Source organism: Rhea americana, unplaced genomic scaffold (genome assembly GCF_003343005.1).
Source record: "Rhea americana isolate MKP2758 unplaced genomic scaffold, rheAme1 scaffold_85, whole genome shotgun sequence".
NCBI classification, from domain to species: Eukaryota; Metazoa; Chordata; class Aves; order Rheiformes; family Rheidae; genus Rhea; species Rhea americana.
Genome location: NW_028187034.1, coordinates 823832 through 848488, shown reverse-complemented (window position 1 = coordinate 848488; position 24657 = coordinate 823832). Strand labels below are relative to the sequence as shown.

The 24657-nt window shown below is 42.4% G+C and overlaps 1 protein-coding gene across 10 annotated transcripts in view; it reads right to left on the bottom strand.

Moving 5' to 3' along the window:
• Nucleotides 1-24657, bottom strand: part of MRTFA (myocardin related transcription factor A) — a 96605-nt gene that overhangs the window by 6772 nt on the left and 65176 nt on the right. For 8 of the 10 annotated variants that reach the window (XM_085323590.1, XM_085323588.1, XM_085323582.1 and 5 more), the window contains 9 exons: nt 22445-22510; nt 8194-8249; nt 6486-6561; nt 5657-5818; nt 4249-4424; nt 3626-3781; nt 2871-3124; nt 2237-2408; nt 823-1938 (listed from right to left, as the gene is read on the bottom strand). In XM_085323590.1, the coding sequence (XP_085179716.1) occupies nt 823-1938; nt 2237-2408; nt 2871-3124; nt 3626-3781; nt 4249-4424; nt 5657-5818; nt 6486-6561; nt 8194-8249; nt 22445-22451 (2175 nt within the window). In that variant the 5' untranslated portion in view covers nt 22452-22510. The remainder of the gene's footprint in view (nt 1-822; nt 1939-2236; nt 2409-2870; nt 3125-3625; nt 3782-4248; nt 4425-5656; nt 5819-6485; nt 6562-8193; nt 8250-22444; nt 22511-24657) is intronic. The other 2 variants (XM_085323583.1, XM_085323584.1) reach the window with 2 other exon arrangements.

Here is a 24657-nt window from a genome sequence, read left to right as displayed (position 1 = left end):
ACAGAATGCCTGTATTTTGACAGCTGACTCCCGTCTCACCTGACACACAGCAAATGCAGCCTGTTTAGTGCCTGATGGTGGACATTGCCAACCGCTCTGCAGAAGGTGCAGAAAATGTGGCAGTAGACAATAAAAATCTCTTCTGATACCACAGAAGATGCTGGGGCTTAACTTTTGTCATAAATCCCAGGCATATTTCTCTCTTTCTGAGAGACACTCAGAACACTTCTGTTAAGTGCTGAATTGATGCCAACAGGGGAAGAGCAGATCACCTCTTACAGAAGACTCTGCTAACGCTTATAGAGTGACACACATTAAAACAACGACCAAAAAAGCAAAAAGGCTGCCCCCATGGTCTGATTTCAGCTCTCAACAGACAAGACAATCTAGCAYCCCAACTACAATCTTCCATTAAAGAACAAGAGGTGAAATAAACTTCTTTAGAAAACTAGAGTGAGATGTACCAGCAAACACTAGTACACCAAGCACAAGATCCTGCCTGAAAGAAGACAGAACTGTATGTTTCAAAGAATGCTAGCAGCCCATGATGTACRAAGTCAATCATGCATTGCGGTATGGGGTTCATCAGTGTCAAATTCCAGTCTTTTTGCTGAAAATTTGCTTATATTGCTCTGATTTACAAACCTACAAACTATTAGCCACCACAGCAATCAACCCAGCTTTTTCTTTTATTATTAACTGCACTGAATTTCCAATGTGTGAAGTCATCCTATGGTAACCTGAACCACTGTGCGACGAGTGGGAGGAGGCAGAGAAGAACCCAACTGCCCACAGTGGGGAAGCGACCCAACGCTCGCCTACCTGCAAGGCTGGGCAACTACTCCCCGCCTTCCCGTGGGGCGAGAGGCCCTGCCTCTCGGTGCTCTGCTTGGTCACGGTGAGGACGATGTGGGTCCCTGTGGAATCGGTGATGAGGGTGGGGGGAGGGGTGCCCTTGATGAGGTCGCTTAGGGCGCTCCCTTGCTGGCCAAGGAAAAGCCGCGGGCTGTGGGACTGGCACGGCAGCTCTGCTTCCGCGGCTGGCACCTCCTGCTTCACCATCACGGCTTTCTTTGGCACTGCGCTTGGATCCGAAGTGTCCATTTGGCTAGCGGTTGGTGCGGGGCTGAATTGGTCTGTTTGGCCACTGGATTGCTTTGCGGACTGGCAACTTAGGAAACCGTTTTCGCTCTTGACCTGGATGCCAAACGCTACTGGGTTGGAAGGAAGGGCTGTTCCATCTCCCGCAGCAGCCGGGGCCGCTAGTGACTGCTGAGAGCGCTTCTCCTGCTCTAGCTGTAGTCTAAGCATCTCAACCAGCTGCTGCTTCTGCTTCAGCATGCGAGTGAGTTCCTCGATCTGCTTGTCCTTCTCCTGCAGCATCTGGTCTTTGTCCCGAACTTCGGCGTCTCTACTGTTACTGGTGCTGCACCGCTCTGACCTGGGTGCTGCACTTACACTGCAGGAGGCAGCCTTGGAGCTTTCTTCCTTCACCACAAACTGCACTGGAGATGCCTGCAGCGTTAGCTGGGTCAGGGGCGAAGTCACCATCTCCCCAAAGGTGTCTCCAGTGGCTGAGTTCTCGTCTCCTGTACTAATCTGTGAGCGCTCAGAAGGAGTGGGAGAAACGGGTGGAGTTGAGCCTGTGCTGCCAAACTTCATCATGCCACCACTGGTGACCGTTGCCACAACTACTTCTGCTGGAGCAATGCCAGTGGTGACCAGGGCTGGCCCTGTGCTCAGCCTAGCAGCTGGGAAGGCCACCACCACCTCGGCAGCTTTGGGGAGAATGGCTGCTGTGTTGGGTTTGGGATTAGGGCCTGTTTGGCCAGCTGAACCGTTCTGGTCTTGGTAAGCTCGGAGACGCTCAATCAGGTCCGTCTTCGTGCCTGAGACAGGCAAAGCTCTCAACTTCAACTCTTGCTTCAGCTCTGCCACCTGATCAAGGGAAAAAGATGCGGTAGCATCAAGAGAACACGTTCTAACCAGAACAACTATTAACAGCTACCAGAATCATGAGGCAAAGGACTAAACTGACCCCTTGCAGGCCAATGGACCTGCATTCCAGGTACACACTGCAGGGTAGCAATGCCAGCTGTTACCACAAACTCCTGTCAGTTCACCTCAGCCCTGCTCTGCAGCAGCCACTTCATTCAATCTCCACTGCTCTGCTGACAGGGGCAAAAATAAAAGGGCTGTGCAGTTTCCMAGTACTGACAGTAGCACCAACATTTACCTTCATCTCATCTAGGTTGGCAGGGAGAGGGCCTGGCTTGCCCACCGCAGCATTACTGTTTTGTCGCATCAGCCCACTGGAACCGGAGGACACTGAAGATGTGGTGCTGACTGTGGCAGAGAGATTGCGTACTGCAGGGGCACTGGTACCACTCTGCTGCTCACTTGGAGGCCTGCAGGGAAAGAAAAAGGACAGGCATCACAACTGAGGAGGCCCTCAGTGCAGCAGAAGTCTATCAAAGATTTTATGCATCTCTGTCTATATCTATATATATAATGTCTCCAAGCACATGCCTGCAGAGAAACAAGTGCCCCAGGTGCCATCCCAGACGTTAAGACATGCCAATGCCTTTGACTATAAATATTTCCCCTTACTCTGTCAACCAACTCATTTAAGCTGCATTGTTTGATTCACCTGACACCAGTCTTTTTTGAGGCCCACTGTAACCCAACACGATTGAGCACCCAATTCCCACACCTCGCAACCAGAACATGGCGTATTCGATAAMAGGACTGGGGAAGCAGGTCCTTCCTAAAGGGTTAGGGCTCTCCCCATTGGCAGAGCTGACAGAGTGATGAGGGACCTGTAGCACAACAGGGTCCCAATGCAGAGAGGTGGCATATAGGACCCGTACTTTGGTGGAGCTGGCAGAATGGTCTGATAGTTGTAGTGCTGCTGCTGCTGCTGGTTGAGGATTTGAAGCTGGAGAAAGAGTTGCTGCTGCTGCAGTATTTTGGCATAGGATGAATCCATGGGAGGAGCTCCTTTGTCCTGCTTTTGGTCCGGGGGGATATACTGATGATATTTAAGCTTCTTGACTTTCGGCTTCAATTCCTTGGCTTTTTTACTGCGCTGAGACTTCTCACTAGCAGACTTGGGCTGGCTTTGCTACTCGGAAGAAAAGGAGGAAGCAAATAAGAATGGAAATACTGAAATAACACAGCACTCCATATAAGCCAGAAAGTAAGCTGGGATTTTTATTTCAAAATTCTCCACATTTAACCTCAGGGTCTTTCCATGCTTCTCTAACTTTGGCAATGCGTCCACAGCAGCTTACACAGCACCAGAATGGAAGTCACAGACAGAAGGCCACTCATCTTCCCCAGTACCCCAGACCACTTGTCCATCCTATGTAGACTCATTATCTCTTAACTATTGATAATGCTGTTTCAGAAGATTTTCTACTCAGACATTTTACAGCAGGCAAATAGATCACAGAAGAATCTATTAAATACATCACAAATAATGTCAGAGGAAGACCCTAGAGAGTAGTAAGCCTTCCTTCCTTAGCATCTGTCAATATAATACTTCCAACCTCAACCCTTCCTTGGAGCAGCCATCTTAATTTCTTTCAGACTACAGCAATGAAGAAATCAGTCCAAACAGTACCTTAATGAGTGTTGGTGGAGGTTTGGCAGCAGGAAGAGTGGCTCCATTTGTAAGATTAGGAGGCAGAAGAGGAGGAGGTGGCAGAGGCGGGGGTGGCTGTTCAGGTAGAAAAAGCGTTTCATTGGAGTCTACACTAATCTGCAATTGGGATGTACCCTGCAGGAACAGAACACTGCATGAGGCGTATATTAATGAGAACAGAAACACTTTAAGAGAGTGGCAAGTAGTGTCCACTTGATGGAAAGCAGCACAGGTTGCAAGCCATTAATTAAGATTCTTTCAACCCACTGCTTCAGTTGTCCCTGAGAAGCAGCACAACTACTTAGGACAGAAAACAAATCAAAATTTCACACCTGTATCTTTCACCTTTGCCTGCCAGAATCAGTCACACATTGACACAGGAAGCATCACCAATAACCACTGCCCTCCCCCCTTCCCCATGTCACCACCTCAGGGACTTCTGAGCAGAAGGCTTCACCAATACCACATGGAGATAAGACCTCTTGTGGAATCTCTCGAACTATTCCCCAGTAGTGACATTTCAAGGATCTCCAGGCCTTATTTTTTAAATCAGCAGTAGCTGCAATGCTCTAGGACACTACAGCAGGCCACTGCATTCTCACCTGAGCTAGTGATGTGCCAGTGGTGTTAGGGAGAGGCTCACAGATCCGGGAGTCCATTGGCGATGGGACAGAGCCCTGGGACTCATGGCTGGCTGGCTGTTCTGGGGAGAGGGCATCACTGCTGTCCTCATCAAAAGAGGAATTGTCTGCAACCTTTGGGTAGTTCACTTGTCCAACTGTAAACACAAACACCAGTTGTGGACTTCGAAGTGGAATAAGAAATTATTTCACTTGATGCTAAATGTTTCACAAAGATAACAAAAACAGGGAGAGAGAAATGTCTGAGTTGTGCTTAAAGCAAGAAGTAAAAATGGGGGAATAAAGCCCAGACTCAAGCTTTTGTAAATGTTTCTCTTCAACTGTGCTACCAGTGGAATAAAAATAATAAAATGATGCAGACTGAAGTGAAGTATCTCCCTTGCCTCTCAGCAGGAAGTTCAGAACACAAGCTACTTAACCCTGCCCAAATTGAGAACTTACATATTGCAAGCAACAAGGGCTATGGACCAAGTCAAAAGTGGTGGCCTTGGCTGCTATTAGTATTACTGTCTTATCTACAGGTCCCACAAGCAACAAATTATCTCAGATCCTAGTAAGCAGGAAATTACTATCATTCCCACTTAACACTGGAGCGGCAGAAATCTAAAGAGATGTGACATGCTTAAAGTCAGAAAGATGCCACATCTCTAACGTTCCAGTTCTCAAGTTCACTCTCTTCCTCAACTATTTCTTGTGTGCAATAGTGAAGGCAGCTTCTTTCACAACACTGTCCTTTCCCTTTTCTCATGAAAAATATGCAGCTTTGCTCACAGTTGTGTCCCATTTGTCTCTGAAGTAGCTGTGTGCATTTCAGGCACAGACTGCTCAACTTGGGGAGATGGGAAAGCGCACTGCTCAGGCAGAGGGAAGGCATTCCTTTCAGCCCTTGGAATGGCGCTGGTATGATTTCCATCTGTTCTGGTTTATTTTTAAAGGGTTGAATCCTCTGAAGATTGTTAGTCCACAGACAGCTTTTGTTTCATCACACCTGTTTATATTCTGTCTCCTCTCCCTGCTCCAAGTGTCAATGGGTTCTCCCTGACCAAGGTTGCTGACACAGACAGGGATTTTTAAGGAGAGAATCTAGGGAATGCAATCTACAACAGTCTTTCAAGTCTTGGGGGTCTGGGATTGGTTTTACACTACTCTGGGATGTTCGTAGTACTTATAATTCAGTGTCTTTGTACTACTATTTGAGCCAGGAGGAGTTTTGCTTTTCAGATCCTTGGGGCTGAAAGGCTGTGATTCTGAGACAGGAAAACAAAACCAACCGTGGGACGGTATTCCCTCAAGCAGGCAGGCAAATTAACAGAAAATCACAGCCACCCCTGGGAAATGCCCTCTAAAATCTGTCCTCCTCTGCCCCTACCTATAATGGCTTCCTTCAGGCTGGACTCCACAGGCAAGATGTTCTTCTCCACCAGCTCCATGGGACCTGGCCTCTGCGCTATCTTCTCATTGAGGTCATCAGCGAGTCTGGCTCTCTTCAGCTTCAGCTGCTTAGCCTGCARGGAGGGTTCAGCTGAGGTCTCTGCTCAGGGAAAGTAAAGAAAATGGCATCAGTCCAGCAATGGTCAACCTCTGCACTTCAACAGTATTTCGCTTCTGTTCAGGAAGGTAACTGTAGGTAACTACAGAAAAAATTCCTGTTGATAATAATAGATAAATATACAATATAAAAATATTACACCTATCTTACAGATATTATGTGTAAGGTAATTATAATGGTTCTCACAACTCTAGAATAGGACAAATTCACTGCACTCTGTCACTTGATTCTCATTCATCTTTTCCTTTTCAGTTGTGTGCAAAGATGTGGCTGGTACTCAGCAGCAGCAGAGTACCTTCTCTCTGAAGCTTAGGTGTATATTCACTGTATCAAATCTTCCTCACTCCTATTTAGATACTTYAGAGTGTCTTCTCTTATCAGAAGCCCAATCCATACTCATTCCATTTTACTGTTGCTAAGCTGCACAAAACTGCACAATTTGTGTTTACATGACAGATTCTTCTGAAAATCAAAAAGACCATGCAAAGAGAAATGATTCCCTCCCAAGAAATCATGCAGCAGACATGACCTTCTGCCAATTTTCCAATTGAAAGAAAGATTTTGGAGTGAGAAGCAAAATAGAAGCTCTTAAATAAGTGGTTATAATGAAGTTTATTGTTGATGTCTTCCTGTTCAGTGTATGCTATACCTTCCAGAATGTGCATCCTAACCAGCTCTGATCTCTCTGGCCGGGACCGGATTTTCCGTTTCAAATAGTCCTCTGTCTGTAGCAGAAACAGACAAGTAAAAACCAATTTCAGTTGATCAGACACAGGAGTGATGTAATTTTGGGTAGTACAAACAAAAAACAACCACTTTTAGTTGTAACTATGATCTAAACAAACATTGAACAGAAAGGGGAAATATCTTCTGTTCCAGAGCACCCACAGAATGAGTTTATTTTAGAGACTACTTTCTACTGTACATCCCATCAGTAAAAAAGTGCACCACTGGCCCTGCAGATCAGAAGCAGTAAAGGACTTCTTCAAGAGCTGAAGCCCTCTTTTCCCTTTATGTAGCACTACTAGCTTGTGTCAGGGTGACATTCAAGATTTTTCTCTTTAGGCTAAAGATAGATGCATTGGTTCCATTATTTACATAAATACTTATACATACTGCTGGTATTTGGGGCTGACTTGTGGTTTGGACCTGCTCCTTTATTTGTTTAAAGATATGTTATTTGTTAAGTTAAAAGATGTTCCCCCAACCCCTATGCACCCCTTTGACAGGCAGAATCTAAACACTTTCACAAATGCTCTTTGGTTTCTAGAACTGCTCTTAGCTCCATCTTCGGAGAATGCACTACAGAGCAATGAACACAGATGATCCTGTCTGAGCTGAGCATGTTACCATTTACTCATCTCARGAATGGGAATCTGGGAGTAGTGGGTAACTGACTAATAGATACCAGCCATCAGAATGGACCCTTAAGGAAAATAAATATTGAAGTCTACAAAAGGCATGCCATACTTGCTCAACACTAATTTCATAAGAAGATTTAAAAAAAAAAAAAAAAAAAAAAAGAGAAGGAAGAAACAGAAACCCTTCAGACACTGTTCTTCATGCAAAGTGCATTGTTCCAGTCCTTCTGCAGAGTTTAAAGTGCTAACGCTGTCTGACAGGTTTCAATTACAGCTGTTATATCTTTAGTTTTATATTGTTTTCATTTTTAAAACAAAGCTTAACCAAACAGCTGTAACAGGCTTTATCTCTCTGTAGGCTAGTCAGAAAAAATACTATCCCCAGAGGCCTTTTGAGGAACAGAAATCATCAAGAAACCCCCTGTCTGAGAAGCAGATGCAGCATGAAGTGTGTCGCCTATTTCAGGCCTGGCTTCCTCTTTCTCAAAGCCAGGAGTCTGTGTGATTTCGGTGTTTCACAATATTTTGGAATCTTCTCTATTAAATTGTCAGTTTCTAGTGCCCTAGATAATCAAGAACGTGTGCATGTAACAGAGAAACTACACACTTTGCTCAAAGGTGGAAATCACCTGCTTCAATGGCATCCACACAGTAGGAGTAAGTAAGGGCAAAACAAACACTATAAAAATGAGCATGTAAAGTATACGGACGGTGAGGAAAGAAAAATATCAGTGATCTGCAAAAAGAAGACTCCAGGGAAAATCTAGGCACTGTCTTCAATGGCTTTTAGGCATGACTTGTTCACAGGGATCACCACCACTGCATATAAACTAAAGAAAAACACCCTACTCAGCCTACCTCTGGCTGCTTAGCAAGGTATTGCATCCAGAATATAAATGATACTTTTGTATCTCACTGGTATCTACAGGACACCCAACATATAAGAACTACCACTACTGACTTCTTTGAAATCTTGAAGAGCATACTGCGTCTTACCCTGGCCCGCTCCAAACTCCTTCTTTGTTCATGAAATGCAGCTGGACTTTTCAGAGCTGTTGACAGAAAAACATTTAGAGAATGAATTAGAATGATTATGTTCTTTCACTGCACGTCCTTTCAGGCCAACTAAGCTAACAAATACACTGCAGCAATTGCCTTCTGCATCTTTCAACACACTGGACCAGACCTCCAGCTGGTATATAGCAGTGTGAATTGACATACTCTATTTTACAGCACAGGAGCTACAGGAGCTGACCTGGACTTTTTGTGGGCCACTGAAAAGAATAATACGGGCTGCATTTCCAGTTGAACTGACCACTGTTCACAAAGCGAAGCCCAGTAACATGAGTCAAAAACAGTCCCCCAAAAATGTCTTTTACAAGCTTCAGCAAGGAGTAAAACATTCAGGCCTCTTAAGGAAGTGTCTGGCACTGAAACACTGAAGAGGTGCATAAAGTATCTGTAAGGATGGGAGAGGATCCTAATGAACTGTAAATCTTCTTTAGTACCATGTAATGTCACAGGAAGCTGCAAGCTTTGCATTAATCTGCACCTGTGTTTTGTGTACATGCATGGGCTGGTTACAAATTCAGTGCGTCCGCAGTGGGACATACATATTGCTTYTACATGTAAGAGAGAAAATATCATGAGAACAACATTTGGATAGGAAAGTACATCTGTTGACAGATAAGCAAGATTTGAGGAATTAACAGCAGCTCTCCATATAACAGACCTCCTCTCCCTCTTCAGCCTAGTATACAAACTGAGCCAAAATGGATCATGTTGTAAGAAACTGATCCTCTGCTGTCCAGGACCGTACTAACTCTGGAGGAATCTCTCACTCTGCCTGGCTCCTGTGGAACACCCAGAGCTCACGTCCCACAGTAAAACTGGAAAAAGAGGTGATATTACTTCTCTCTCAGCAATGAGAACTGTCACTAGCTCCTCACAGCTTTCCCAAATCCACAGGCAGCTTGTTTTCTAAAACAATCATAGTTTRGTTCATATTCACAACTGACGAAAGGGAACATAACTCATCCTCTTTCATATTTCTGAAATACTCATATTTAAAACTGCCTAGTGGAACTTTTAAATTACCATCAGGCTGAACAGCACAGTTTAAAAACTTCAGCTTCACAAACAAGCTGCAAGTCTTCTGAAGTCAGAAATYTAAACTTACGCAGTCAGATGAGATTCAGACTACAGAAATAAATGAAGAATAATTTATAAAACACTAAGCTAAATTGAGAAATAACCACAGTGAGTGAGCATACAAATCCCTACCATGATGGGGCAAATAGTTCTTGCTCAGATTAAAGATAGTTTCATATTATCTGGTAATTGAGAAATCACCAGAGAAAGTTAGGCAAACTGGCAAACAAGCGTGCACTGATTGAGATAAACCCAAATAACTGCAGAAAAAATAAAAAATAATATTAAAAAAAATCACCAGCCAGCTGAAACATCAGTTCCTGGGTAGTCTGACCATCACACTTTGATGAATGTCAAGCAGCAAATCATGCTGGGAAACACTGTTTTCAAGCCACACAGACTGTGAATATGCATGAGCTTGCACTTTAACACGCACTTCTTTCACTGCCTGCATATCATAGAAAAGTGCAATTAAAGCTTCGTTAAGCTCAGGTACAGCTGGGCAAAGGCACCATCTAATACATAAATCCATATAAAAATCCTCACAGGAGACGAGCAGAGCAGGCCTGATCTTGAGCTCTGAAACCTCGCTACCACTAGAATGTGCAGGCACTGCAGTAATTCTTTACTCTCCCCGTCCTCCCCACATCTGCCGTCAGTGAGGCACCACATGAACTTTAAGTGACATTTTCCTCACCATAACAAATGGTCAGGAAAGTCAACTGCAGCAGCTCAGCTGATTTCACAGGTAGTCCAGGAAAAATCTTAAAAACRGAGGAACAAAGCAAGGAGAAACGAGTCCCCATGTAAAAAATGATCACCTCTCCTTCTCCCCAAACAAATACACATTACATAGCAAGCAAGGCAGAACTGCTAGGGGAAGAAYCTTGCAAAGAACAATTTCAATCTCTCCTGACTAGTCCCCTGGAAACAAGCACTGGTGTGTAGCTCTCTGGGCTGGCAGCATGACAGAGGACGACTTCTCAAAATGTCAAGAGGGCACAACCCCTTCACTGCTTCCCTCAGCGATCTCGGATGGGGCTGACATATCAGAAGCGGGTGTCTACTGTAAAATCATGCCCCATCCAAACTTAACCAAGTCTTGCACATTTTTCTGGCTTTGAAACAAGTACAGAGCCCAGAGCTGTGGAATGACTCAGTCGACATTACCATAGCAAACGGAAAAATATAGTATCCAAGGCAGAAAGCTGAGGCTGTAAGGCACAGGCCGCCTGGCCGCTGTCTAGTTTAGGCCCTGAGGTAACTCCACGAGGAATCCCGGAGGGCAGACACGCACCCTCCTCTGGCTCCCACCACCGGCTTCCCAGCCGCCTGGCTCTCATCCCTCTTGAGTAATTCCYGCTCCCCCCCTCGCCTGCTGGGTTGCTCACCGGAGCGCTTCTTTATCCTTTTCACTCAAAATTATCCATACTGACAAAGCTCTGCTCTTTTTGGCTGTTATCAGGCATTCTGGCACATTTTGGCTGCGGATGCAAATGAGAAGCGCAGCTGACGGAGCAGGAGTAACCTCCAGCAGCACGCACGGAGGTAGGYGCAGGGCAGCGACTTCTACAACTAGCCCAGGATCCATATCGCAGCCTTCAGTGCCTACAGCAGTGGTTACGGCAACAGAAAATGGAGACGAAGAGACTCCAAGCCACTAATCCTTTCTGACTGCTCAGACTGGATACAATATTCTAAACTGACACAAGTTTGTCTAACCTGTTCTCAAAGACCTCTAATGAAAAATGCAATATTATGTCCCCAGAGAAAATATCCCAGCGCTTAGACGTCCTTGCTATTTGAAAGCCTTTCTGAGTAACTAACCTACATTTCCCTTCCTCCAGTTTATACTCATTATTCCTTGCCTTACTTGTCATAAACACTGAGAACAACTGATTCTCTTCTTTCCATGTATCCATATGTATTTGAAACTTTTATTTTTCCTGCTACTTTCTGCTCTCTAAAATGACCAATTCCAGTTATTTCAATCTTTCCTTACAGATAACTTTTCACCGACCTTTGATCATTTATTGCTTTCTTTTAGACTCCTTCCAGTTGATCCACATCTTCCATTAAGTACAGTGTCTACAACTGGACACATATTCCGGCCTAGACTTTATGAGCTTTAAACAGAGCTGAACAATTATTTCATAACACTTCCCAGTTACATGTCCCAGTCTGCACCAAGCGTTTACCTTTTTTTGTGTGTATAAAATATGTAACAGCGTTCACTGTGTTTGTCTCACAAACCAGAAAAGGCCAATCCTCTTCTGCAGAATCGCTATCTACCCAGTTGTCTCCCGTCCTGAATTCAAGCCACTGACTAGCCCCACCAAAATGCAGAAACTTTGCATTTGTCTGTGGTTCTTCCTCACAGTCTTTCCTCAACTGCTCAAGAATATTGAGAGTCCCAATCCTGTCCTCCTCACAACTTAGTAAGTAGCAAGCTTAAACATATTACTCCCTTGTTTAAATCAAATTGCTGAAAATACTGAATAGTATCAGAGACGGGCCTTCCAACTCATCCCTGCTCAACACAACCTCCCAGTCTGACAGCAAGTCTTTTTCCATATACTGTTCTCCAACCGAGAGAGAACATCCAGCTTCGAGTTGGATGAGTGAGTTTTCCCAGCTCACTTACAAAAATGGCAAGTGAAGCAGTGTCAAGTACTTTACTAAACCCAAGAAGCAAAAAAGGCATTAACATTCTGACTTCCTGAGGAGGTAATTCAACAAGTGCTTATTCTGGTGGTAGGTCTAGCTTAAGTTAATGATGCCCTTCCTCCTCCCTCATGTCCCTCTCAACCTTGCCTCTCCACTGATGCTTCAACAGTACTCATATCACACAGTGAACTGGACGAGAGCACTGTTATTAAAAAATAACTCCACATCCTCTCTGCCCCTCTTCCCCCCTCCCCAAGAACAGATGTTATTTAACTCAGTTTGATTTCTTGATCTGGCTCACTGCCTGACCGACACAGCTTTGCTACCAAACACGGGGTGAGCACCTGATGAGAATGGTGCTGCTGCAGAAAGACAAGCTTGCCAAGTACCACAGTAGCTGCTAGCTGCTAGCTTTTGTTTTCCATGATAGGCAGAAAAGGCTTTCCTTGGTATTTCTCTGCTGCTGAGGTATTCTAGAATGTAAAAGTAACTTACACTATCTTCCCTTCTAGTTATGTATCACTTATGCCTGCCTTCCTGATTTTGTTCCTACATGTGCATGCTATTTTCATCCTTAATAATCTGAGGATATACTTTCTGCCCTCATTCCTGTACCTAGGCCTGGCACAAAGCATGTTAGCCCTCAGTTATGCTGACAAAATAGTTTATAGACTCAGATCACATTTGTTTTAAAAGAGTTATTCTAACCTGGATCAATAAGCTGATCTAGTTTACAGCATGGCTCCACATATAACTGTGTCAGCAAAACTGAGCAAAAACTGTCCTGCCGGACAAAGGCAGAAATGAGAGGCTGGGTTTAAAGCCAGCACTGCAGCAGGAGCCCCCATACTGCTAAACTACAGTCTCAGTGTCTGCAGACTGCCCCATCTATCTTAGGAAAACAGCCTGATGTTACAAACGGCTGTCAGCAACATGTCCCACTGAACAAGCATTAAAAATGGTTTAGGGATAGAATAGAAGGGATAATACTGTCACTAAAAGTGTTTTGGACAGCACATTCCAGCAGGTGCCCCTCACTGACCGAGCTGTAAATACTTTTGTCCCACTCAGACAACCGAATAGTTATTTGCAACCCCTACTGCTATGAGGATGGGCTTAATACCCTTCACATTTAGATGGCCGACAACACAACATTATTTTCCTACCACAGAGGGTTGGCTAGCATGGATCTGAAGAAATTCCTACCACATACGTTCTAGTTTTTTATTTCCTCTGGAACTTGTTGGACCATTTTGATGCTTCTTCGTAAGAATTCCCAAAGCATTAAAATCTGCTGTAGCACCCTTAGCTACCTTGGAAAAATCAGTTTCAGGATGGACGATCCAATGGTTTTGTGCCTCCTCCCTTCCATCTGATCTCCAAAGTTACGCAGCAGCAAGAGGACATCTACGATGATGCATGTCTTCCCATACAAAACACAGAGGTGGAAGCCACTAATCTTCACTCCAATGTATTAATTCCTATGAGAAAGGGCGCACAACTGCAATGTGTAAGCTCGGTGTTCCCTCAGTTCAAGGCACATTTTGAGGACAGCAGCATGTGAATGATGAGAGATGCTGCTGCAAAGCGTCAGACTGCTGCTGTTGCTGTTTCCATGCTGACTCCAGGCAATTGGGGCCTAGGAATCAACCTCAAATCTCTAATATCACAGAAGAGACAAAAAGCTAGGCAAAATAGTTTACTGCTCAGGATTTACCCTGCAACATACAAAAGCCAATTTCAGCCTTGCAAGCTTTCAAAGACAGTCATGTGAAGATATTCAAGTTCCTGTTACCTAGTGTGAGAAATAACTGGAATCAGAACAAAATCCAGTCACTCTAAGAACGAAACATTGCAGAGGAAGAGATTGACCCAACTGCTGAGAAAGAGAAGTCAAAGTATCTCTGCATCCTGCATTGGCTTATGCAGCCCATAACCAAGACTTACAAGGAGCCAAATAAAGGGGCAAAAGAAAGACAAAAGGCCCTTGACCAACTCCAGCAGCTCAAATATTTAGGGAAGAGAAGAGGCTGCAAAACCTTCTGAAATTGGTAAGATCACCACTGAAGGCTCCTCTCTGCGACTAGATAAAAACAGCAGCTGAAAGATGTTCTTAACTAGTTTCCATCAGACGTGTAGGCAGGTAGGGGAGAGAGAGCAAGTGTGCTTTCCTTGGTTACCGTATCTAGTTTACTACAGAGAACAAAGTAATACCTGAACCCAAAATCAGATGATCAGAACAACATCCAGTGCTTGCAGAAAGTGATAGCTATAGCTAAATTCAAAACACTTCTTCAAGTAATCTACTTTTCACTTAGCTCACCTAGGTAAGAAAATGTACTATCTTCCTTTGCTATGACAGAACGGGGTCTGTGTCCCACCCAAAACCAATCTCAGACACGCTGACTTAACTCAGAAAGGGAGAAGGCCTACTGCTATGCCTGTACATCTCTCCTCTGAACAGGATTCTAGTTTCTCTCTTGTTTACTATGCTTTCGTAAAAAGATGAGATAAAGTGCTGCAAATATGCTCGATGACTTCCTCTGTCAGTTCAGGGTGGGGCTCCCCAAATAGCACTTGGTGAGACACAAATCTCAAACCACAGATCTGGGCAGCTGGCCCTTTCTTTCCCTCCTTCTTCATCCCATTTCCAAATACCACTTCTCATAGCATGGAAGAGAAATTTAGCAGTGTTCAAAAACTGAGTTACATGCACAGAAGGAGCTGTCATATTGCTAGTGGGACAGTATCAGAAATGTATGTTTGCCACTATTAGGGGATGTGCAAAGTTTTGACAAAAAGTGCTAAGATTTCTCAGGCCCAACTTTGAATCACTCAAAACGAGGAGATACGTGTAAATTCTCAGAAAGTTCACTCTCTTTAGGAGCAGAATGGAAATTGTCACCCCTGGAAACAGTTATCAGATCTATACATGACTGTTACTACAACATCGTCTCAAAGAACATCTACAGCAAACATAGATAATGCAAAACCCACTCTGTGCATCCATTAACTCTTTGTATGCAAAGGACATTATTTAAAACCTGAATTAGAAAAAAATAAAAAAGAAGAAAAAGGAAAATGGAAAGGGGAAAAGCAAGATAAGGAACTTCTAACGGACCTCTTTATTTCATCCATTCCTGGATCAGACTTCTTATCTGTTCCTTGGATAGATAACTGCCTCTTTGCAAAAACTGCTGACAACTCTATGAAGTGTCAAGACTGGGAGAGGTGCAAGGAAAAAAGAAGAAAAAAAGGAGAGGCCATTCCCAATTTAAACATAAGCAACGAACGCAAAAAGTTTGTAGGACGGTGAAGGAAAAGAAAATCTGCATTACATACAAGCTTTTACTGCTCTGAATGATTATGCTTCTCTGACAAACAACCTGCCAAGTTAAATATCTTCTTTCTTTACTGCTGCAGGGATGGAGGACTAAATGCAGCCTATCCAACCCTGAGTACAGCCCTTTCTTACTAAAAGGCAAACAGCACATTTTTATTACTGACAAAATGAACTTTCCTACTAAAACCATTACTAATGACAGATGATATAAACACATGGAAAACAAACACATACAGCTATCTAAAATATACAAACTAGGCACAGCTATTCGGCCGCTCGTAATGAGGCTTTCAGCTTAAATGTACAGACTCCTTCTGCATACCTGGAATCAGCCTCCAGGCACTGAAACTGTTCTTCGAGAGAGGAGATCAAAGAGTAAAGAAATAGCAAATAATTCCCAGAAGACAAGTTACAGTTAAATTATAAAATTAAAACAGTTACAGATTTCTGTGCTATAAGTCACTAACAGAAACACAGCTGGAGAACTGCTCTCTAAAGCTTTCTTTTCAGATACTTACTTAATGTTATAGTCTTACTCTAAGAACACAACATCAAGTACACCAAAATCTTCCTTACAGCCTCTATATTTGAGATTCTATATACAACGAACCAGGAAATAACAGGGTTTCAGAGATTAAATCAAGTATTTAAAAAGTTATTTTTATGCCTTAAAAACTTGAGTTTAGATATTTTATTAAACAAGCCTGAGAGCAACAACAGTTTCAGTCCCTATGTTTGTCTTTAACCCCTGATCCTAAATGAAAGTACAATTTCAGTTTGTTTTGTGGAAAAAAAAGGATATGAAAGAGAAGCAGTCATTAATGGGCAGAATAGCAGGCACTAGATGGTTGGGACGTATAAATTTGTATTTTTCATGGTATAAAAATTCTTTAAGAAAATAAGAGGTACTCTTGCTTCCAAGATCTGGTATGTAAAGTAGTGAAAGAAAGATGACAGCCTATACATAGCACACACATGTAAAACAGGAAGTGCACTTTCAGGAGATTTAAGGAGCTGATTTTTCTGGAATTCAAATGTAACAGACAGCAATCCTGAAATGTGTACTGCATAGCCACACTGAAACACTTCTAAATCAGTAAAACTCCACATAGGCATAGCAGTTCATCTTATATAACAGCCTTTATGTAGAAGATAAAATATTGTTGAGACATAGAGAATTGCACCTAAAATTATGGACACAACTGCAGAACATTTTCTGCCTCAAAAGATGTTACGCATTTATATAACTGTGTACATTCTAACTATTTACTGCCTTTCCAGGACCTATGTTAAAAGATGTTCCCATTTCACAATGGACACATATAAACAATTAAAACAGCTGGTTTACTTATTTATTTATTTATTCATTCATTCATTCCTGACAGCTTTTCAGCGCGGTCTACTGTACTGTAGCAGGAATCAGGAGCTAACTACATCCACAAATGACAGCTCTGCCTCAACTGTTGCCCCACAGGTTAGAGTGAGAAGTTTCATGTCTAAATTTGTCGGCTTAATAAGAAAACATGCACAAGAAACAAAATATTAAATATATATCTACACAATGAAGTTTGTAGGTGCATAATTTTCAACAACAAAATTACTTTAAAAGATTAAGAAAAAAATTGAGCAGTAGTTGGACTGTCAGCCAAGGCTGTAACAGTAGTGTTCATAGCTAATCTTCACAAACACAGTTGTGAATGGATGACCGAATTTTGGAGTTGGAAGTGTTAAGATCTACAGATATGGTTTAACTTTAGCAACTCATATATGACAAGTTAGCAAACACAAACACATGCATTTCCCTTGCAGAAACCAGTACTTCAAAGAGCACTGCCACGTTCTGACGACGGCTGTTCTGGATGCAGAAGACCAGTTGCGAGGTTTGCCTAAATGACAATCAACACGGGTAGACCAAAAACACAACCTGTGTTCTGCATCCTAAAATCATGTTCTGAGTGTCCCAGTAAATGGCATTTCCTGTAGTTCCTTTAGTTCTAAGTACCAYTAATTCTAAGGGATGTTTCACAGCCCAGAAAGAGGGAATGCTGTATTTTAATTTTACAACAAATACTAACTTGTCTCCACTACGCTTATGGCTAGAAGAAAAGGTAGCCAGTGACAGCAAAGGCCCAATGTGATTGYAGTTGTCATACTGCCTGTTGTCTTGCACCCATTCCTAATCACGCGACATGCCACAACTGAACATATTCCCCTGGTGTAGTCCAGGGATGAAGTATTCTCTCATTAGGAGTATCTGAAGCCCAGTAACACAAGATTCAGAAATCCCGTGTTCCAAAATACACTCAGGCTGCTAAAAGACTGCACGTCCAAGGAGAAAATGGCACTGGAGTGTTGCTAAATCAAACCTATAGCACAAAACCAGCTCAGAGTGGGCGCCTCTAAAACCTGTCAAATTACAAAAACATCATAAAATCCCTCCTTTTTAGATTCGATACCAACTGCTACATTCTAACCCCTCAGCATGACGGCAGGATCTGTTTGCAGTCATTTTAAGTGGTTTACACTAGACAGTTGTAGATGCCATGACAAGCAGGGTTGAAACATCAGAAATCTGTATTGGSCCTAGTGGAGAGGTAGAGAAATGGTGTCAGATGAACTGCACAAACTGCCCAAGAGAGCAAGGACCAGTCAAGAGGGTTCATAGGATAAAAAGACTGAACAGTCAGCAGGAGTTAGAAGGTTTAGGAGGACATGGGCTTACTTGTATGCTGGAGAGGATGGCATTTTTTCCCTCCCCCCCCCAAGTCTGCCTTCCACATACATCCGCATATGCTGCATCCTTAAAAAAATCCAAACACAGCCTGAGTAGTTGGACCTGGGCACAAAAGTTGGCAAATACCAAAAATACTGAGGTGAAAAAGCAGCTCCTAGAAATTCTGGCCCCGCACTGCAGCCACCTTCCTTTCAGCTTTCGATTAAGGAAATGCCCTTTCCCAAGGCCACCTGCATCCCCCTTCAGACATTCACAAAGCCCCCGTGCTCCAGAGCAACGCAAAGCACGCTCCAGGCGGAATCCGCTCTTTCTGCTGCACTTGGGTGGACCTTGGGTCACATCCTGAGCAGCAGCTTTCCTGCAGGTCCGTGCCACATGACAACCTTGCCTGCTTGGCTATATTTCATGTCTGCAGCTAGTAGCCAAAGATCACAATCCAGATTGATAAAACAACGGACCTGCAAAGCTTTAAACCTTGCAAAACAGAAAAAGCACAACATATTTTGCAAAGCACAGTATTGCCACATTGGCTAAATGTCCTTCCCCTAAAAATTCTTGCCGTTTTAGCTGAAGATACTTTCCACATGTCTTTCTACTGTACGTGTTAGCTACTGTGTTAAACATTCCTTTCCACGGCAGAAAAACTAGGTGTTTAATATTCACCAAAAAAAAAAAAAAAAAAAAAAAAAAAAAAAAAAAAAAACTTACAATATCTCTAATCTTTGTATTTGACACAGTAAAACTGACAGCATCTGTTATTTTACAGCATGCCAGAGCTCAGAGCCGAACACAGACAGCCATTTTTATTCAGCTGTGTTTCTCTTATCTATATTCTATTATTTCGCTAGTGTATCAGGAGGGGAAGAGGAAAATCACTTCTGTACATCTAAAAAAAATGCAAATAGCTCAGAAGTTTGTTTGCTGGCACTATCTGCCCTCTACTAAGGGCTTTAGAAAATAGGCCAAAACCTGAGTAAATACAAGGACTCAATAATTCTTGCTTCTAGAAGCAGATCACCTAGGTCAAATCACAGGCATGTCAGATGCAGAAAAAGAATTGCTCACCACCTCTTTTCTATGGGCAATTGAGAATTTTAATCTTCAACTAAGCAATCCCACTCTGGTAAAAGCTTAAGCAAAGTGAAACTAGAAAAACAATAAAAATTAATGAAGCATACAAATCAATTATTTGAATCCTCTATCACTACTTAAAAATGCTTTATTTCTTACTGCAATATGCTTGCTTTACAATGAAGCATAGCCCTACTGTAGGTGGCTGACAGGCTGGAAAGGGTATTCAAGTGAGATTAAGTGTTCTGGGTAAAAAATGTTGAAACGTTTGCCTTTCCTCTCTACAATATAAACAAAATTCCACACAGGAACAAAATAATCAATTCCCGGCTCTGTTCTGAACAAGCAAGGACGGAGCAATATGATTCTCACTATTCCTTTAATGTGAGCATCAACCCCTTTACTAACATAACTTCTCCCACTCCTCAGTTTTGCAGTGTCTAAAAAACTTTCGTTAAAGGAAGCCTGAAATACAATTCTTTTTTTAGGGCACCAAGTTGAATCCAAACATTATCTAAGACTTACGTTGCAATTAGGGAAACCAAAGGTATCAAAGTGAGCTTGCATGTTGTAAAGCAAAAACTTTTATTCTCTCCATACAGAGTTCATAGATTTTTGCAGGTCTGTTCAACTACAAGATCCAAGAACTGAAGTGTATTAAAGGCTAAATCTAAATGAACAAGTAGTACAGCATAACAGGAGCAAATCTTCAGAGAAAAACAGTTGATGCTGAGGAATTGACATTCATACTCCACATATTTAGAGGAGTGTTGTCTCAGACAAGCTCTAGTCTGGTCCCAYGGACTGAACATTTATCAGCTGAAAGAGAATATTCTTCAATTTAGTTTCATTTCAGTTTAATCCAATCCTTGCACTGTGTGATCATTTCCTGGTGCAAAGCAAAGCCGAGCAGGTAGGTGTAATCAGGAGATTCATTTCAAAAGCACATTCCTGACCCAAGTTACAATGCTAATGTATATGCAAGCTCAACTACCACCATTCTTTCAAGAGTGCCAAGGCTCTTCAGATGGAAAATACAGGCTGGATGCCAAACAGCGTTTTATAAGGAGAGAGAGCACCAGCTCATTTAACTCATCCTGTGGATTCTCTGATTTAATTTTATTTTTTTTTTTAAGTTTGATATGASGTTTGTCCACTTTCTGACTAAAGAACTCTGGAGGGAAAAATGGGATCCAGGATAGCCATATTCAGTAGCAGAAGGCAGGACAATACAATTAAATAACTAAAATCTCTCACAGGGTGTAAAGGGAAGAGACATGAAAGAATACAGAGAAACTTGGACATTCCCACTGACAAGTAAAACTATCTATTCTGAAGCTCTGAAAGTAAAAGCAAAGTGGTCACAGTTTTGAGACGCCTTCAAGAGGAACATGGCCTTTAGTCATCTTCAGTAATTTTCAGGCTAAAAACAGGACTTTTGCTTTAAGTAGCAAAACTTATCTCATATATGATCTTCTCATTAAAAATGGTCTGCCCAAATAATGTTTTAAACATATCTCTGTGTGTAGTTATTTCCAAATGGCAGGTATTGGTAAATGATACCATTACTTGAAGGGAACTGGCTTTAAATCATGTTTAGAATAGATCTGCCAAGACATTTCTATTTCAGAAAGGACCTTTTATGTGCTGCCAATATTTTTACATGGACATTTCCCTGAGCATTCTTCTTTAGTCGGTCGTAAAGCTCACAAGTAAGAGATACAAATGAAGCAAGGAAGGGCACTAGTCTGCAAAGACTAGTTATTTAGGCTGCATTTTAAGCAACTGCAAGACTAATTACTCTGGGTGCCTTGCTTGAATTACCTGAAGGGGCCTCATTTTCAAAGGGCCTGCAAAACAGATCACTCTCAGGAGTCACAAGTTTGTCCAGCCACACTTTGAAGAAAGCCAGTACTGAAAATAATCTAATATAGTATGTGCATGCCTATCTATCTAAAGGAGGAGACCATAAAAAAGTCAGGAACATTTTCTTCTGGGAAGCATTAGCAAAAACACCCAGCCACTGGGATATTATACTTTCATCTAAAAGCAAGTAAGTGTATTTGGTAGAAGCACCTACATGAGTTCTCCATGTAAAAATAACAAGAGAGGTATGCCTCTCTCTACTTATTTACTATATCATCAGGCCCATCTTTCCTTTTAAATTTGGTGATAGGATTTTAAGAAGAGGGTCCTAGAAACATCTCGGGCATGTCACTACCTTCCAGTGAGCCACTTCAGCTGACAGGTTCTCTTCATTCAGGGACAGAACTAACAGCCTGACCATATGACTTAGCAAAGGCTAAGCCACATCCCTGCGTCATATTCCAATGTGCACCCCAGAAACAGGAGTGAGAAACTCCTCGTCATTACCTTGTTTTCCAGTAAGGCGTGTGAGGTGGGAGAGGGGGAAAGTTTTTCAGAGAACAAAACATTTAGCTGGCCCACCGCCTTTTAATAAAGCTGACAAGGGAAACTGAATTGAAAAATAAAACACTTGTTCTTTGGTCTTGCCTTGATTTGTCATCTGTATGTTATCTAGTTCAGAGGTATCAACGCACAGTAAAACTATTTGTCGCAGATCTTTTTCATAGGGACTGGGAAAAGCAAAACAAAAAACCTCATGCACTAGTCTGGCCGTGAATATATTAAAACTTGGCATTAGGGTACATCCTATGTGTCCACCCAGAAAGGTGCACTAAAGTTTTTCAGCTCTGCAGATTTGCCTCTGCTTGCTGCAAGGGGACTGGCTGATGGCCATAGGACTCTTCCTAGCTGTTTCAAGCTGCAAACACTATTATAGCATGGTCTCTTGTCGGTCAACAACCTGCTCACACTGCCAGATTTGATCAGGTTTGTAGAATATGTATATATACAAAGTTACAACTGCCTCAGAGGTCTGGGTAGCTGACAAACAAGAACAGAAACTGCAGAGGCAGGAAGCCTGTTAAAAGAGCGATACAAGCACACATCAAGTATATAAGGTACTTCTAATATTGCAAGTTCTCCAGAAGCTTATTCTCCACTGTGATCGAATACAACCACTGTTTTGGAGTGCAGCTAGGTTTGGAGCCATTACACTATTCCTCAGTATCAGAGATGGCCCCATACCTAGAGTACCAACACTTACGAATGAGAAAGTTGAGTGAAACAGGGTGAGGCTTGTAGATAAGATATTTTTCATCCAAAAATGGACGATTAGATGATTTAAATTATATGAGAAACCAGTCTCTGCTCAAAAATAGTTTTTAAAAATAGGAAAAAGTTTAAGTGGTACTTACGCGGCATGATCCCTTGGCTCACCAGCTCCTCCCGTGTGCGTCGCTGCTGGAGCTTCAACTGCAGCACTGCACGACAGCAGAGAGAGGGAAAAGAAGGAGACCCATCAGTGCGAGAAGCAACGAAAGACACATTTTCAAATGCATCTGGTTTTCTTCTTTGGATGCCACGACATGAGCGAGCAGCAGCAGAACAAGACCCCCTCCCACCCTACTCTCCTGCACTACCGCAATTGCAGAAGTAGCCTTAAGCAGTAAGGTTTCCGTATTCTGCTGCGGGCAACAAGGAGAGGAAGTTGCAAAGGGTCTTGGCAGGGTGATAAAAATCCGCAAAGCCAGGCCTGTTTCTCAATTCTTTCTAGAGCACCATGTTCTTTCCAAACCATTAATATCAAAAAACAAACAAAGAAAAACCCAGGCTGACTGTACTCCAGTAAAAACAATGTGACACCCAAACTGCAAAAGACTCCAAAAACTCTAATTGACATGTGCAGATTAAATCGATACAACAAAATTATTGGCCAATAAGATTTCTCTAAATTACAAGGCTGATCTCCTTTCTCAATTCAGAAATTCTTTTACTTTCTGAAACAACTCATGAAGGTGAAATATGATATATCTAGAACTGCCCTTGTTCCATAGCAAAAGGAATCCTTTATCACAAGATTTTTTCTATTTATTTTAGTGAAATGGTGCAGAAGTATTATTTTTTATGAAATGCAATTATTTAATTGTTTCTAATACAAATCTCTAGTACACTCATAATTTCAACATTTAGGTTACAATAACAGTTTTCATTTAAACTGTATAATCAAAACGGTATTTCGGAAATTGTTCTTATGAACAATCAAGGACAGCTCTCACATAAAAGGAAACTTTTAAAACCAAAGGAAAAAGAAAATCACACATGCACACATAAGGAYATATCAGTTTAAGTTAATCTGAGTGAACATCAACAGATACTGAACCCTGTTTTGATTGTCTGTATAATCAAAAATTGTGTTGGGTACTCAACACAACATACAATAAAATTAATATCATGGCCTTTTTAATTTTAGTTCCTCTGTCAAGCTGATGACTGTTGTATAGTTAACAGAAGTCCACACAAATATAACAGAACCACCAGTGTACAAAACTATAGTTTTACTATACAATCCTATTATAATTGTCATAGTTCCTTTCTCAAATACTTTTCTGTCCAAAAAATTCCTTTCATACATTATATCCAAATTTATACTGTACCTTCCCTAAAGTAGGGATCAAAATACTAAAGGCAAAGATGCCACTTGATCTACTTGTATACATCATCATGCTTTACTTATTTCTTTACATCTCCTACCTGCAGCTTGCATTTGATTAAGATACACCTTCCAGTAAGGCATCTAGTCTTCATATGAAGTTAAGGGGAGATGAARATCCTGTCTTTTCTTTAGTTATTTACACAGTGGCTAGCCACTTTCACTTAAATGCRCACTTGAATTTTCACTTGGATTTGTCCAGCTTCCACTTCTGTAGGCTCCTGATATATCTTTCTGTTAAAGGCTTTTCACCATCAGAGCAGATTTCCTACCTGTGCAGGTACTTCTGTATACAGGGYGCTATTTCCTTTTCATAAGCTAAACTGAGATTTCTTAATGTATGCATCCTAGGGAGGGACCGACTTATTTTAATAAGGGGAAAGGAGAGGGGGAGTGAGTTAGAGCACTACACTAATTCCGTGCTGGGTCAGACAGGAGCCAGAGATGGGAGGAGGGATTGCACAGGGGAAGGAACAGGCCCTTCGCCTGGCTGCAAAACTGCAAACAGAAGTGGCAGTCCCAGACTCTTCCTCCCACCCAGCTGTGCAATCACACTCCCACTTTTGGGCTGGCATGAGCGTTAACATGGTCTCACAGCTGGCCAGTTCACAGAGCTCTTCATTTGTTGGATTAGTTTTGAGGTGGGTCGAAGCCTGAACCAGGTGCCGAGACAGCTACACAAACGCCAGTGCCAACGCAACGGATGGGACCACGGCGGACAATCTGAATCAAGTCGCCATGGAAACGCACCTTAGGAGCCTACATAGATGTTAACTGAGTTGATCTAACAGCTTGCTGGCACACAGGGTCAATCTCTCCCTCCCACCATCCGTTCTCATGCTCAGCCAACTGGTGACTGGACTCAGTAACCCGGCAGAAAACACAGCCAACCTAAAAAGCGAGTAGTTTTCTGTCAGG